The sequence below is a fragment of the Melanostigma gelatinosum genome (assembly GCF_949748355.1).
Source record: "Melanostigma gelatinosum genome assembly, chromosome: 20".
In the NCBI taxonomy this organism is placed as follows: Eukaryota; Metazoa; Chordata; class Actinopteri; order Perciformes; family Zoarcidae; genus Melanostigma; species Melanostigma gelatinosum.
The window spans coordinates 8411551-8428260 of NC_136653.1; the positions used below are offsets into that span (position 1 = coordinate 8411551).

The 16710-nt window shown below is 45.4% G+C and overlaps 1 protein-coding gene across 3 annotated transcripts in view; it reads left to right on the forward strand.

Annotated features, from left to right (window-relative positions):
• LOC306794148 (partitioning defective 3 homolog) overlaps window positions 1-16710 on the forward strand; it is a gene marked incomplete at its 5' end in the record, with an annotated part of 334738 nt that overhangs the window by 258362 nt on the left and 59666 nt on the right. For 2 of the 3 annotated variants that reach the window (XM_079292080.1, XM_079292081.1), the window contains one exon: window positions 1750-2052. The exons of the other annotated variant lie outside the window; for it this stretch is intronic. In XM_079292080.1, coding sequence (XP_079148206.1) covers window positions 1750-2052 — 303 coding nt within the window. The remainder of the gene's footprint in view (window positions 1-1749; window positions 2053-16710) is intronic. 3 annotated transcript variants of the gene reach the window in all.

Genomic DNA, 16710 nt, shown 5'->3' on the forward strand with positions numbered 1-16710 from the left:
TCTGATTAGTCCATAAAACGGCAGAGGGTTTTAAGATCCCAGCGGACTTCTGTCGTAACATCATTGTCTGGTCCTTCCTGGCAGAGATCTGACATCACTTTAGCCAGACGGCAGGTGAAAGGGCTTCTGGGAATTCGTGTTTTTCTCCCTGGGAGGCTCGTTTTCTATTTCCTGACTTGAAGTGAGACGTCACCGATCAACTCCGCTGTGAGTTGATCAGTTCCGTAATGTACCCTGGTTGGTCCGTGCCAATGCAAAAACACACCGAACCACCTCGGAGGCTTTACAGATGACTGCATATCATGCAACATTGCATCAGGCCTCCATCAAAATCTCATTCCGCAGATAATGCTGAGAAAATGGGATTTTGGACAGCTAAAAATAAACAAGGCAGTCTATGGGTGGGATGTGGGAATTGGGTTAATTCGGCATTGAAGAATGGTGATTGTTTGAAATGTGATTACTGTTATTAAAATACACAGACATGGGAGAGAGAGTTAGGCAAGGGGGGGGGGGGATCCTAGCTCTGCTCCAAACCTGTCAATCATCTGTTAGTAGCAGCAGTGGGGGGGGGTCAGAGGTCAGTTATGACCCGAGGTAATGGGGAAGTCTTGCACCAGCGGGAAATAGCGCGCTGGTGTGTGGATGTGTGTGTTACCCTAGAGCAGGGGTACAACATCTGGAAGTAGTGAGCAGTCTGGTGGCTGCTGCCAGGGTCACCGCAGTGGGAGGTCAGCCCCCCCCCCCCTCTGCCTGCCCTCAGCCCTTCTCCTTGCTGCTCCCCACTGTCCACCTCCCCCGCTCCTCCACCGCCAGCACCATGACTGAACCTTGTTAGCTGCGGACAGATGGGCGTTCACATGGAACCTTTCTCCGAGACAGGAAAAGACCCCGTGAAAGGCCCTGTTGTGTGGAAGTGGTCCTGGGGAGAGGAGCGGCATGGAGGGAGAGGAAGGGCCTGGATGGAGGAAGAGGAGGTCCGTCTCCCCTCCCACCTCCTCTTGTTAGAGGACCTGAGGGATAAAGATCAGTGCACTCGCCCACTAATGGCTCATGGAAAGCCACATATTTGAATAATACTGCTCTCACTACAGTAGAAGACATTATTCTCCTCATTCCCTGTTGCTGAGGAGAATAAAGCTACTTTAGAAGTGAATACCTCAAACATCATCACGTGTCTCCTTTTTGTCTACTAGGTACAGTTGGTCTGCACAAAGAAATGCGTACAATTCGTAGTATCTTTCCCAAGCGAATGTAACAGAAACTTTTCCTTTCACATTCAAACAACATGAAAACTGGATGTGTTTCCATCCGCAGAACTGGAACAAATATTGTATACAGGCTCCCTGAGCATCAAAATAAACGAAACAACAAAACGTAGAAATAATCTCTTAAGAACCGATTAATATTGGGCAATTTGATATGGTTCTTCTGCACCAGCTTAAGTTGGCCAAATGCATAGTTTCACACAAAGGCGCAGAGAAGGAATTGGCAATATTTTACAGACATTTCACACCAACCCCTTTTAACTGCGTAGGAATTATACTATTTTTAAGGCTGATCATCTTAGTCATTTTTGACTCTTCAAATGTATATCCGGCATAATTTGAGGAGCTACAAATATATATTTTTAGATATATTCATGCATTGAATTTGAGCATTTCTTGAACATAACATTAAGTTTGCCAGATGATTCACGAATCGAAAACACTTCTATCGAACTTTCTCTGTTCAATGTGTTTATCACAGAATACATGTCAAGATGCGGGAGCTTCGGGAGAAGCAGTCAAAGGAGAGGGAATATGCTGAGATCCAAGACGTTGTCGGCTGTACCTTCAGCTCAGATGAGGAGCCCACCTACGCCGGCATCGGATCGTTAAACTCGTCGGTGGATAGCAGCGGCATGGAGCCTTACAACCACCACTACCATCTCCCCCAGACTCCCCAGAGTCCTCCCCTTCCCTCGAGCCTACAGGGCAACGGTCCACCCCTGGAGGCCCTGTATGCCCAGGTCAACAAGCCGCGCAATGGACACCCTGCAGCTCCAGACAGGTAGGGGGCGCCCAAACAACAGTCCATATACGCAGCCGCTGCGAGGTCGTTGACTCAACATACATGTTACACAGCCACCGACACTCAAAGCTCCACAGTGTGCTTTGTGGCTACTACCTTTCTCCGTCATCCAAAGGACACTAACTAGCCTTGTGCCTCGTGCTTGAGCTTTGCAACAACCCAGTTCATTTACACCTCATGTATAATGTATCAGCCGCGGTGTGTTTGTATTTGCTTTTACTTGTCAAGCGTGACAAACGCTGCACAGAAAAACAATGAATTTCTCACAGGGTTTTATCGCTGCCTCGTCCCATGAGGCATTGCAAGCAGGCGGAATCGACAGGCAAAGTAAAAAAAGTAAAAGAAATGCGAACAAGAGCCTATCAGTCATTCTCCCTGTGCTAGAATTTAATATCAGGCAGTCCTTTTTTTTCATTATCCTTGGATCACAGGTAATCCTCCCCGGCTGAGAGTCACGCTGCATGTGTCTTCAGCTTGTTTGTCGCTGGGGGGTTGCATCGCACATAACCTCCGTGTTAACACATATTTAATGCCTCGACAACGCCATGCAGAGCTTTAGTTTCATATATGTGTGTCGATAGCCTATTGCCAAAAGGCCTGTGTGAAGTTCACACATATGGTATTATTAATGTATTTAAGCTCCAGTGAATGAACTACAGCTTAACAAAGCCTCAACTAAGTCTTTTTTCTTAAACATAATGCTTGTGACTAATGCTGATTTAAATGAGCTCTGAGGGTCACAGGTTTCCCGTAGGTCACATCCAGTGGTGACAAGTCAGGAGATTTCTATTCCCATGGCCTCCCAGAACCTTTCGTGGTGTTATTAATGGATCGGATAATACCCACCTCCCGTGATTGACAGCTGTCACTTGGGGGCTTGTGACCTTTCACTGCTGGGCTCAGGTGGGGGCGGGGCGGGGGGCATGTGCTACCAAGCTGTGTGTGTGTGTGTGTGTGTGTGAGACCGAGACAGAGGGCCTCTGTGTGAGTGTGAGTGTGTGTACTTTTTTTATAGGAGGATTATAGAGGTAGAATCTCCACCCTGTAACACACCCATGACAGTCAGAGTAGATATGACAAGGTTATCTGGCCCCTCTGATAGCCAGCTAAATCCATGTGCCAATACATCCGGGGCTCAGTGAAGGCCCCTGATCCATATGTCTAAAGTGAAGGTTACCTCCACGTGTTTCCTGTGGATAGCCTCGTTGTATCAGAACAGCCATCTACTGTCAACTATCCCGCTTCCCCAAGCACAATCCAATGATTGGCCTGAAAGCCAGTTGAAAATGAAGGCTCGACGATGCTCGACTGGTGTTCAGTGAGTCTGTGTAATCAGATCACAAGATGTTGGTCGTCGATAGATATGACGCTACTGATTGTCAATAGGCTCTGTGCGGGGAAAAGCCTTAACATAAGACATTAGTAATATTAATAGCACTCTGCTCAGTGGCTCTCAGAGAAACAAAAGGTATGCAAAGGTCTCCTGCATGAGGGGTCTAATTGTTAACAGATGCTTTATTACATAGATATAACTTACTTCGAAAAATGATTTTCAAATACTTTCGGGTGCCAAATTCCCTCTGACCATCTGGATGGTGTTCCATATTTCAGATGATTTTTTTTTATCTTACAAACTGTATTTTTTTACCATGCATTAGGTTGCCTCTGAAATTCATCGGTTTCAAAAACATAAAAAAGAGAAGACCCTCTTATCTTCTCCTTCCTGCTCTCGTGTTTTAGCGGCTTCCTGGAGATTGTATTCTCATCTTCACAGGTTTATTTCAGCACAAAAAGCCGCGTGTGGCATGTTAATTATAAACACAAGCTTATATTTGGTTTGGGGTCTGAGCTTTAAGTATTGATAGCGCACTATAGAGTTTTATTTGCAGGGACCGGATTAACTGTCGCGAGTGTTGTGATTTGATTTGAAATATGCCGCATGTTCAACACTGCGTTTCTGTTTTGCACCTCTCACTGCTTTGCATATCTTGTGTATGCCAGCCCGGCCATACGCCTGCAATATTTGTCTTGCTGCCTTTGAGATATAATAATATGCACTGGTTCTTATTTAGCTCGGAGGCTTTCTAAACACATTCAGATTCAAGACTCCTGTCACTTGCCTATCATAACAAACATAAACAGTAATTTGCATTTCTAAATTAAACTTATTGGAACTTTCATTGTCAAGTAGAAAGCGTCGACACAACAGAATTTGCAATTATTTCTGCCGGTTCCATGTATCAAGGCAGCAAAATTGGATTGAGAAGTTTTGTTTTTGCCGTTTTGAGATCCAGTGTGACTTCAAATTTCTTCACTTACTAATCCTGCCGCTGCTACTTAACCCAGTATTTTGGAGCTGCAGGACTTCCTGTTTGAAGGAAGTGGAGGAGGTTTGTGCAGGGCAGGCTTTTCATTCCCGTCTGTCAGTCAGTCGTCAGAATGAAAGAGAAGAATGAGTTGCGTTTAACCCCGACCTGGATACTGTTACCGCCTTCTGAGGTGGGCCCCGGAGAAACACGCTCCGATCAAAGAGGCAGATTTAAGGATCACATTTTAAAGGGACATTTGAGTTATTTGCTAGCCGAGTCATATCTCATGGTCAGACATCTGACAGCAAGCCGGCAACTTGTAACACCCCTGAAGGGAACTTCTATACAGCATGCAAAAACAGATAAATTCATTTAAAATCACACTGCTTAGTGCCTCTAATCCGGATTTATTTAGATTGACAACCCTATGCTGTCTACAGAGACCACAGTGTGGAGCAATGTACAATGTTCACCAAACAGAATAGTTCCAAAATGAGAAGATATTCAAGCATTTCATACCGTTTGTTTTTTATTTGTATATCTTACACAAACACACGTATAAAATACAGACAAGTTAAGGTCGCCCTGTAGTCTGTTGTTGGCTGGCTGCCACTATCTCCTACAGCATAGCAAATAACATTATATGGGGATTTTACCACGGTGGGAGCCATCTCCTGATCATCAGATGACCTCTTAGACACGTTGTACAACTGCACAACTCTTACCTTGTACAATTGGTTCCAGGGACCACTTAAATGGAAGCAAATTGAGTTGAAATTAGCTGACAGCCTTCCGTTTATTTTTCGCTCATCTTTGGTGGAAAAAGCTGAACCGTTTGTTGGAGGACGACGACACTCAAACTAATCAGCATCTTCCATCTAAAAGCCACCCAGTCAAACATTTGCATAGCTGGAAAGACATCAAACAATGCTGCTGTACCCAGGAGTCTGAGTTCTCATCGCTTTGTTTACTGTACGTCCCTCGGTGCTGTCATTACAACACAGCTTTTTAGTCAAATAGAAGACGTCTTTTTTTAATCCAGTCAGCTAATTAGAGACACTAAGGGGCCCTTCGGTTGATGTGGGTTGGCGCTCCTTTTCAGAGGAGGTGGGTTCCACATGCTTGCGATTGCCAGTGACTGTACGTTACAGTTTTGCATCTTGGACTCTTGTTATACTTCATGTGTTTACACACATGTGCATTCTTTTCATGCCATTATAAAGTTGTTCGCCCATGACTCGCCAAAGCGGCACTCTTGTTTATCCACTACAGTTAATAAGAAGAGGCTGCAGCTGGATAAACAGACCAGGTATACGTCTCTCTCTCTCTCTCTGATAGACCTTTGCTAATGGAGCCCTAATGGGAAGGTCACTGTGACTGTAAAAGCGGGAATGAGTCAGACCTGAGCCCATAAACCCCTTGGAGATACAAGGACCCCTGGTTGCTGTGGGCGTCTACAGATCCTGCCCATTCTGCCACATCAGGTTTTACTGTTCCTTTACGGGATCACGGTACAACAAGAGCTCGTTTGACAATTTATTACCAGCCTCCACGTTATTAGAGCTGACGGCACCAGCGGTGTTTTGACAATGCTGTCAGACTCCATAAAACTGAAGGGCACCAATAGAAATCCAGCACCCATTCCCGATCAGATGTGTTAAAGCCTCATATAAAGCAAAAGTAAATATTGTTTTTCACCCTAAAACCTGTATGAATCCTGCTCTATTACCGGGTTTAAATGAAAGGGAGCCAGACGGATGGTCTTTTCTTTTTCAGTTGTTTGGTTTCACCTTATGAAAAAAAGAAGAAAAAAAAAAGTTAGACCCAGCAAAATAGAATGACCTCATTTCTCGACAGGCAGCCGACAAGTCAACCCCTCCATCTGCCGAGGGACCGGGGGGGGGGGGGGGGGGGGGGGGTTTGGGTGACTGGCGTTGGATGCTGCGTTTCAGAACGACAACCTGACAGGTGCCAGGCTCGATGGGATTTGTGGGAAGCGAGCGTGAAACAAAGCATCACCTTTGAAAGCGCAATTTGATTGACTGCTGCTCCCATTACCCAGTCGGGTTTCTAAAGCTCCTTAGAGCATGGGCGAGGAAGAGTCAGAGAGACACCGAGAGGAAGAGGTGTGGGGGGGTAAGCAGGGGGGGGGGGAAGAGATATGGAGCTCAGCGGTGCAACGCCCTTGAAGTCCTCTGCGAACTCAGCAGCTCCAGAGATGCTGGCAGGCAAACAGCAATGAGAGAAAAAGAACCCAAAGAGTCCTCACCTACAGAAACACTCACGATGGTGTTTTTCCCTTTGCTCTCTCCACTCTAAAATTCAGTCAGAACCTCCACTTTGCACGGTCTTGAAATTGGATTATGAGGGAGCTAATGCATTTTCCGCAGTTGATAAAACGTCAGGCTTTTCATCTCTGGTGAAAGTTTGTGAGGCGCCCCCACCCCCACCTTACCTTCGCTCCCACCACCTCGCCACTCTCAAGCTCCAAGACGTCATCTCGGGAGTTGGTGGATGTTAATCTGCTGTGAGACACGTCCACAGCTGTCCACTGTGGTTTAAAACCCACAGGCCGACGGAGCTTTCTACCCTCACTATTGTTTGGATCATCATCATCACGATGAACAATTCATTTGATCTGGTTTCCTTTCGACCCCGTCACGTTTTTTTGGGGACGAGAACATCACAGTGCCATTCCAATGGGGACCCATAATCACCAGGTTTACTCTGCGCTGGCTTCTTTGAAAGAACCATTGGATGACGCGATTAGAGTAATGGGGAGTGGGTTCTTACGAACCTCGACCAGACGGCCACCGGGCCAATCCGAAGCGATCGTTTTTTTTTAAAATCGTTTGCTGTTTCTTATTTGGCGTCTGTAATGAACTCCACAGTCAACAATCACTCTCTGTGAATTTTATAGTCTGTATTTTCATTTAAATGCAATCAAAATGAGATTAACAACAATCTCTGACTGCAACATCTGTAGCTTTGATTAAATCCTACCTCAATAATTCATTGGTAAACAAATGAATCTTTTACGAGCTCTGCATTAAGACTTTAATAACAGCTCGTAAATGCGTTTTCTTGTAGTTCTCAAGGGAGTAAAATTGATATGTCTAGCATCAAGGAGCAGTTTGCTTTAATGCGACACGTGCATTAGTGGTAACTAATTACTTTTTACTCACTCATTGGTATCTCTGTTATTCCAGAGTGTTTCGTCTGGTGTATCCAGTTCCCCCTCCTGTTGGCTGCCAAGCTAAACATGACTTCCAGTCGACGCAGACGGTGTCACGTTTTGTTCCTAGGGCCATGGCAGCATGTTTTTCGGCGCTGCCTTTTGTTTGTCTCTGACATCCACCCGCGTTTTTTTTTTTCCCATTACTCCCTCTGAGTGTCCTTGTGTGGGTGTGAAATTAGTGTCACAGTGACTGCGTGGAGCGGTGCCTTCTCCTGCTCCTAACTGAGAATAAGAAGATGGGTTACAAAACGAGGGTGCAGGTCCAATATACAGGCACTTGTGCCCTCTCCTCCCAGCTCGCTCTGTGCTGTGGCGATTGTGCAAGAGGCCGAATGCACCAAATGCACATCAGCCTTATCGCAGGGGTTCTACACTGATAGCAACGTGTATCTCCCAGGCAAAGCAAATGAATTATTTTTCTGGTCTGCTTTCATTTTTATTTCATTTTTCCGCTTCGGAGAGAGGGCCCTGTGGGATGGATGTGTGGGATGGATGAATTTATCCTCCGTTTGTACCATTACCTTCATTTAAGAAAACAAACAGCCTGAAAGCAGAGAGAGAGAGAGAGAGAGAGAGAGAGAGAGAGAGAGAGAGAGAGAGAGAGAGAGAGAGAGAGAGAGAGAGAGAGAGAGAGAGAGAGAGAGAGAGAGAGAGAGAGCTGATCGGCACCTGAGGCCATCTCGTTACCGGCAGTCAGCAGCTGCAAATAGACAGTTAATCCGCCCTCAACTCTCCTGAAGGCTGCCGATGCCGTAACCGACTGTGCCACGCCGTGGAGAGATTAGCAAAATACACAAACTAACAGGCAGGTTTTTCCCACACAATCTAGAGAGAACGCCGTGATTTGTTTTGAAAATATCTCAGCCACTAATGGGGAGAAAGCACACGGAGAACGTGTTCGCAAATTCAGAGACGTACTTTTCTCTGAATTCATGCGCTGAGAAATCTCTTTTGATTGATTAACACTCCCCGTGGTGCTCCTGTTACGTGAACATATCGGCTCCTTTGTGAGAAACTCTGGTTTTCACATGATGGATAACCCAATTTCACAAACTAATCACGGATTCTCTCCGCTAAGAAGGCGTCACTGCGTTCAGCCCCGCCGACCCGCCGCTCTCACACAGCGGCACCAGAAATAGATCAGGTGTGGAATGCGATTGAGAGGAAGGTGACTGCGGAGCACGGGCTTGCACTATGAACCGTGGAGGAGGCAAACAGATGACTCTCACGCCTCCTCACGTTGCTTTCATCTTCAGTTTCGCCGAGTGTAAATACACACACGCACAGGAAAGTGACCTCGACGCAGCAGAGGGACGCTAACTGCTGCATTGTTGCCTTCTGTGCTCTGATGTTTGCCAGCCAGGGGAAGTGATTGTTAACTTTATAATCAAAGGGAGTGTTTGGGGCTTCCCTTCTCTCTGTGTATACAACTTGTAGAAGACGGGAGTGCAAAAACGGGGTGATATTAAGGAAAGTAACTGAATAACAGTGAGTACAAAAGAAAGGATGAGATCAATCGATTTGTTGTTGAATCAAGTCAGTATTTGTCTTTGTGTATTAGCCAGTGTTGTCCGATGATGGAGGTTACTTCCTGACTCTTCATTACAACAGAAAAGCTCCCATACAGTGGCCTCTTCTGTTCATAGTAACTGGATGACTGGACCAAACCACACCATGTTACGGCCACATCCAACAAACTGCAAGTTTGCTCCTCATTTCGTCTTCTCGTTTCATCTCCTCGCCTGCGTCCTCAACAAAGGACAGACCAGGAACCACCAAACAGCCAGTCAGCCTGCCTGCCCTCAGATGCCACTGTGGTTCAGTCTGTTTTCAGATCATGTGTCTCTCATCTGTTTACGATGCAAGAAATCAAGGACTGGTAGTTTGTTGATGTACAATCATCATACGCTTGCAATGCCAGTGTTGGTTTCACCTTCTTGACTTGCACTTTCACATACATTAGAAATTGGACAAAGCAGTAAATGAATGTATTTTGCATGCGGCCGTCATTTCTAAAAGGGCTGACTCAGCTCTCAGCGACTGTTACAGCAGCAATGGTGTAATTTTGAATATGAGCACAATAATAACAATATGTAATCAGTGGTTCAGGTATCGCCTTTAACCACCGGTATATTACAATAAAACATATTCTCAAGCAAACCTTCAACCATAACCTCTTACTGTCATTCCCTCTTTGTGTTGACAGAACCCACACATATTTGCTGTTAGAAAGGGTTCAAATCAATACCGTTAATAATGGACGAGGCCACTAAATAGTATTGACAGAAGAGATTTAGGCCTAAAAGTTTAGTACTAACCAGTGGCTCCTGCATCAATTACCAGACTGTGTCCTCAACACTATTTTTTTAAGTGGTCGCTAGGGTACAGCTGTGTCGAGAAGTTGGTCCATTCTAATCGAAAAGCCAGCCGGTGTGTACAGGGCACATAATTAAATGTACCTTGCCCACATCTGAGCTGGCGAGCATGTGCACTCAACACCGAACGGCATTAGTTCTCTCTATTTTAAGAGCAGTATCCATATTCCTTTTGTCAGACTACGCCATTGTCGATCCAATCCCCGTGCCTTGAACAAGCTCCCAGCGGCAAATCGGATCTCAGCGAGAGCCTTTGTAATTACAGGGAGCTGAATGGGTGAATACGCCCCAAATCCGCAAGGCCATCCAGCGGCACATTCCATCTGTCTTAAGCTCCCTTCCAACATTTGAGTTTGACTCACGAGGAGGTATTTAAATAGTGCACATCACCACCTTTTTTTCTTTCTCCTGCCGCTTGCATGGGAATTCTTTGAAGTCTTTTGAAAGTTTTGGACAAAATGTGTCTTTTACCGTGTCATGAAAAATGAAGGCCTTTCACATAGATTCTGGAGAAATAATTGTTGTGGTATCATGGGACTCTGTTCTGATTTAATATGTTGATAAGATTGCAGTGTGGATGAATAATCCTCGGCTATTGTAGACATGCATTTGACAGCTACACTATATTATGAAGAAGCACTGTCAGATATATGGAAGTTCATAAAATGCCAATGCAGGGAGATATGTGTGTGATTAATCGTCATTTAAAATATAACCAATGTTCATATTTCCACATTTCACAACAGGAATTATTTGTTTGGTTTTCATGTCACACCTCTGGCTTCTTATATTGACAGCCAGAGATTTTTGGAACTTGCATGTCAGCAGAGTGAATAACCTGTGGCCATGCAGTGAACACGGGGCTCATTCCTTGACTCTTACCCCGTCATCTCACAGAGGTAGGATGCAATTAAACTTGTAGAATATACCAAGGGAAGCCCGAGGGCTTCTCCGTGTCTTTCTTGCCCCAGTGCAGGCTGTGCTGGGGCCACGACTCGGCTGTAGGTCCCCCCCAGCAAAATGGGAGAAGTGCTCGGTTAGCTCCCCTGAGCCGGACCGGTTTGAGCTCACTGTTGGACCTAATAAAACCCTGTGGGGGCCTCCAGACATCTGTCATGCCATCAGCATGCCTGTAAAGATGCTCTTAGTCCCTTGCAGCAGCGTAATGGCAGCACATGGCCTCGTTGGTCCGCTGTAATGGGCTCCATGATGTCATCACGGAGCCAACGGTCTTAGAGCCTGGCCTGTTTTCAAAGAAAAGCGAGCATATTCGAGGGAATCGCATTCAGTTTCCATTGTATGCGCTGTGATTGGTGGGGTTTGTTTGTGCCAGACGAAATTACTGGGGAAGTTAATAACCAACGGCTTTTAACCTGGTCAGCCTTATTGAATTGGTTCACTGATTGGACCGGACGCTGTGTAGGTCTCTAGCAATAAGCTCAGCTGTTCCTCTCCCTTGCCCTCTCCTATTTTTCCAGCCTGGAGTTGCACACCGAATATCCGGCTTCACATTCATTAAATCTTGTGTTGAATATGGTTTTGAATATATTCTATTGAGGAACAATGTTTTTACGATGTTTAACTACCAGATATTAGATGTCAATACTTGCAATCTAAGAAGCAATTAACTTTCAAAATGATCTACAACCAAAAAGCTACAACTTTCTGTCTATTTCAAGCTGGATTTAAGTATAATTTCAAATTGCTGAAGTTTTTTTTTATCTCTTCATACCCGTAAGAGTGTAACATATCTGTGTTATCGCTGGTTATTACCACCTAAAAACACTCTCTTCGATCCACCATCCCTTAGCTTCTCAGCCTCTCCGGCTGATGGTCTGTAAGCGTCCCGGTGAGAGATGTCATCCCAGAAACACTTGTCCTCCCGGCCGTGATTAAACATAAAGAATAATCCCCATCCTGCAGTTATATGGCCGTCATTAAAGGCTCACTGCCGGGCCGACCTGCAGTTGCTTTCACCCGGGATAATGGCCATGTTTTAGTGGTAGTCAAGAACGTCAATTAACATCCACATTGGTTTTATGACCTTTCGTAGGAAGTTGTGGTTTATCCATTGCATGTCGCTGAGGGCCGACGAGGTGATAAAAGCCTGTGATTTGAAAGCAGTTCATGGCGGGAGTATTTTATTCGTATTGCGGGGCGTGCGTGTACGCGAGGGCACAGCCGTGTCCTGTGTTACCTGTTCTTTCTCCGGCGCGCGTCTGTCATTTATTAATAATGTATCACAACGGACTGAGCGATGATTGCGCAGGATGACTTTAATAGAGTGCCTGATAGTGGGGCTTAAGAGTCCTGACTGGAAACAGAGTGGTTCTTGGATGATGAAGCTGACTGTGGCGGAAAAACACCACTGGAGCGTGTACGGTTACATCCGTAGAATGACTTCCTGGTGTGTTGAGGTAATGCCCTTTCAAATACGTGCTTCATGTGTAATTATGGTGTTTGGGTTGCACCCCTCCACAGGGAGGTCAGAGGTCAGGGTCAGCTGTAAAACTACACCTCGAGACAAAGTAACTGCTCACTAGCTTTTTGAACATGGTCATATTGTAGTTATTGCAGTAGGAACATTTGCAAGGCTTTGTTTGTCACATGCACACAGTGGAGCAGTCGTTGGCAATGAAGTTCTGGTTCTCCCTCCAACGTTACTGCAAAATGTATCACAGAAAAGCATGCGCCATCTTCTCCACAGTGATTTAAAGGAAGAAAGCAGTTGTTTGGTACGTTTTTATGCTTAACAGTCCTGATGTCTGACCGATTTATCTGAAACATATCTTGTTGTAGATGACTTCCTGCTCTTGCCAGTGTGATTATACAACTAACAACTTCCACAAACTTGTGTTTGCATGCTCATTTATGACAGTTGGTATTTCATCGCTGTTTCTTTTCTTGCATCAAAGTTCTGCTGTTGTCATAATTAAGTTGTTTTAAAAAGTTTGCTTGTTGGTGCATTTAAAGCAAATCCAAAAATAGAAAGTTAATAGTCAGCTGCCACACAGTACCGCTTTTTAAAGGGGCATTCCACTGATCAGTTAACTGGTCTGTAGTACTATAACAACTACTACTACCGTTCTGTAGTAGTATAACTACTACTACAGCCTGTACAGACATCTTCATGGTACCATCTGTTGCTGTGAAGCTGTAGTCTGACATAAATAGCCGTGATGATGTCCGGGTTATTGTGATATGTGAGACAGGGAGGTTAAAATAAAATATGCCGAGTTGCATTAAGGGGATTGTGGGATCCGCTGTTTTTACAAGGCACTAAAAGTCAGGGTGTCCCTGCTTCTGACAAGCTCACATATGCAATGATTGTAAAATCAGTACGTCTCAATTATTCATTTCTTAATAATCCTTTTAGTGGGATGTACATCTGTTCATGACATAGATGAAAAAACAAATGCCAGTTTGAAGACATATAACAATGGCCATTCCAAGTTCTACTGTTACCCCGCTTTCTTCCTCTGTGCTGTCACGCAATTCTAAATCTTCCCCTATTGGGACAAGAAACTCTGTCTGCTGGAGGATCATGTATAAACTGTTGTTATGGCTGTTGTCTCGCTATGTGTCTTCATAATCACAGTAAATCTCACCAGACATCTGTTTCACAGCAGCGCCTGAGTCATGGATATATAGCGAGGCGCTACATTGTCAAAGCGTATATCACCATGGAGTGGTTCTCTCAGTCGAGTGAGATCATAAACTGTGAGATGGGGGAGGTTAGAGATTCCGTCATGGGCCGCGCTACCTGTGCGCTCCCTGAAGTATAGCTGTCATTTTTATCATGACAGGTCGATATTCATGTTGGTCTGTAACGCATCCGCCTTCTTATCATGTGTGCCGCCAAATTCATCAATGTTTTTACTCGCGCCTAAAAACCACTCTATAAAACTCGTCTGTTCTCCAACGAGCATCGTGACATTTTGCAAAATGAACAAAAATTTATACCATCGCTGTTATCAGTAATACCTCGGAATGTTCTCCATCAATTTTCGCCTCTGACAAAACTCTCTTTGCATTTTCCGCAAGACCGAGAACATCATAAATTGATAGCAACGGCTCCAACCCTGGAGCAAAAGTGATTTATAAAAGTGATTTTAGACAAGTGGAATGCATTCGTCTCTTGGAAAGAGCATGTCTTACTGCACAAAGATATTGGGAGTGTGCAAAAGGTTGTTACAGCTCCAGTAAAAAAGAGAGATGGTAAATTTCAATTTTTGCGTTCATTATAATGTGGAGAAGAACCTACAGTTGTTCACTTCCTCTATTCTGCTTCATTAATGCCCCTTTCTCCCAGTCCACATCTGTTCTCATTCTTCTCTCCCTTTTTCCTGTTGCGTCTCCCTCGTCTATCTTCCCCATTTTCCACCAATGCCAGGGATACTGAACGAGCCTCATCTATCGGAGCCATAATGAGCATGTTCGCTAAAGCACCGATTCATCGGAACAAAGGGCGCCGGAGAGAGCGAGGGAGAAGGATGGATGACAAGGGGGAGAGAGGGAGAATAAGAGAGAAAGAGAGAGAGAAGGAGAATCTGGAGTGTACCCTTGAATGGCTTTGGACTGTAAACCCCCACAGCTCCCTCCTCCTCTGGCTGTATTTTTCCTAATAGCCTCTTGGGCTATTTCTGGGTCCCTTTTTAAATGGGAGATGGGTGGGAGTGAGTGGAGGGGTGTGTGTGTGTGTGGTAGGGAGGGAGGGGGGGGGGGGGTATTTGGCCCGCCGAGGCAGTGAATAAGCACTCGGACTCGCAGCAGGATCAGGGGTTGTGTGTGTGTGTGTGTGTGTGTGTGTGTGTGTGTGTGTAGGGGCTCTCTGTTGCCACTGGAGACAAGAGAAGAGATGCACACACACACACACACACACACACACTCAAACCCTGAATGTGGAACCTCCAAAGCTGATTAGTCAAACTTGTGATTTCCAATTTCAAACCCGCGACACAAATCCCGCACTTAATATTCATGCAGAAAGTAGTTAGGGCCCCCTTGCCGTCCCGCGCTGCCGTAGGGCTGCGGGTTGGGTAGTGGGTGAGCGGGTGAGGGTGTGTGGGGGGGGGTTATTGCCTTTTAATCAGCTTAGTTAAAATGATGGAGATGAGGAAAATAGGAGGATGACAGGGAAAGAGCAAAGAGAAAGTGGTGTTTTGGGTAGGTGTCTCATTGGTGAAAGCAGCAGCAGCACACACACACACACACACACACACACACGCACACACACACACACACACACACACACGCACACACAGGGGCAACTTCTTATCTGGGGGGTGCAGAGTGACAGAATGAGCACCCAGTAATCACACACCCACCTCTTGTCTCATTCGATCTGCTGGCCTGGAGGTGGCCAAACAAACAGACAACAAAATGTCTGTTTTTAATGAAATAGTTTACGGAACGTCTTTTATTGTTTGCGTCTGCGTTTGTGCACGCTTTTGGGCCCGGCTCACGCTTCTTTCGTCAGACAGCACACGCATCATGAACAGGATGAGGGCCGCATCTGACAGACGTCGTCTCTGTTTTAGCGAGAGTGACTTCAGCGCTGCCAGTGTTTGTGTGATTCCTCCGTCTGTGTCTTTTAACCTTGTAATCGAGATGGCGTGTCGTGTCATCGCCACTTTCCCCCCCCCCCCCGCACAGGCAGAGAGAGAGCTGGAAACGACGGATGGATGAGTGGAGGAGAGTGAGAGAGTTGAGAGAAAGGGAGGTGTAAGAAGGGAGATGGACAACAAAAGCAAGCAGGGATGTCAAAGTCAAAAGGTAAATAAGCAGAAAGTCTACCACCTCATTATTTATGGAATAGAGTTTTAACCACTTGTAAAACCCTGGTTTTTGATGGGTTTACCCTCGCTCGCATTGTTTACTCATCTTAGCTACAGGAATATCATATCATATGTTGTTAAGTTCAGAGTAAGGCTACTCAGAAATGCTATCATTTTAGATGCCACAGGTACGAAACAGCTTATAGGACAGTTTGTATGGAAAAGAAAGTTGTTTTTTAGCCCTTATGCACACATGTTTCTACATAAACCTGCATGTCAGTGTTTTATGGGTATAATAAGCACATTGATGGGACATTCTGAGCACCAGTACTGTTGTAGTGATCATTTCCTTCTCTTGTGTCGCTCCGATTGCTTTGACTGTTTCACTGCCACGTGTTTTCTGCCACCTTGGCTCCCATCATGCTTTGGGTGATGCAAACAGGCAGGACAGTGTTGCCATAGAGTCAGTGAGTTGTCCTATCTGTGGCAGTTCAAAGACATACCGTCTGTACAGTAAGGTTTGATGGGAAACGGCTCTACTCTTTGATGGGGCTCTTAAAGAATCCAAGCAGGATCCTGCTTGGAGAATCATGAATGTGATTGGATGTTACTCGTCAGCTGCAGCTGATGAATGAGCCATGCAAACATGAATGAAGCGTCTGATGCCAGTTAGCTAAAAAGCGATGAATTCAGTGGTCCGTCTGAACTAATCCTCGCTTTGTGTCTACATTTATTTACATGACTCTTGATTGATGCCACGTTTAGTAGTCATATTAGTCGTTCCTTCTTTCTTTTTGGCTTGCTGGTAGCAGGTGGGGCTTATCAATTAACACCGGCGCTACTGTTAGCTTTTACTCTGAAAACGGGGCAGCCTATAAGGCACTGCATCGTGTCATCTCAATGTAATGGCCACCAGGGAAGTTATGAGGGGGGGGGGG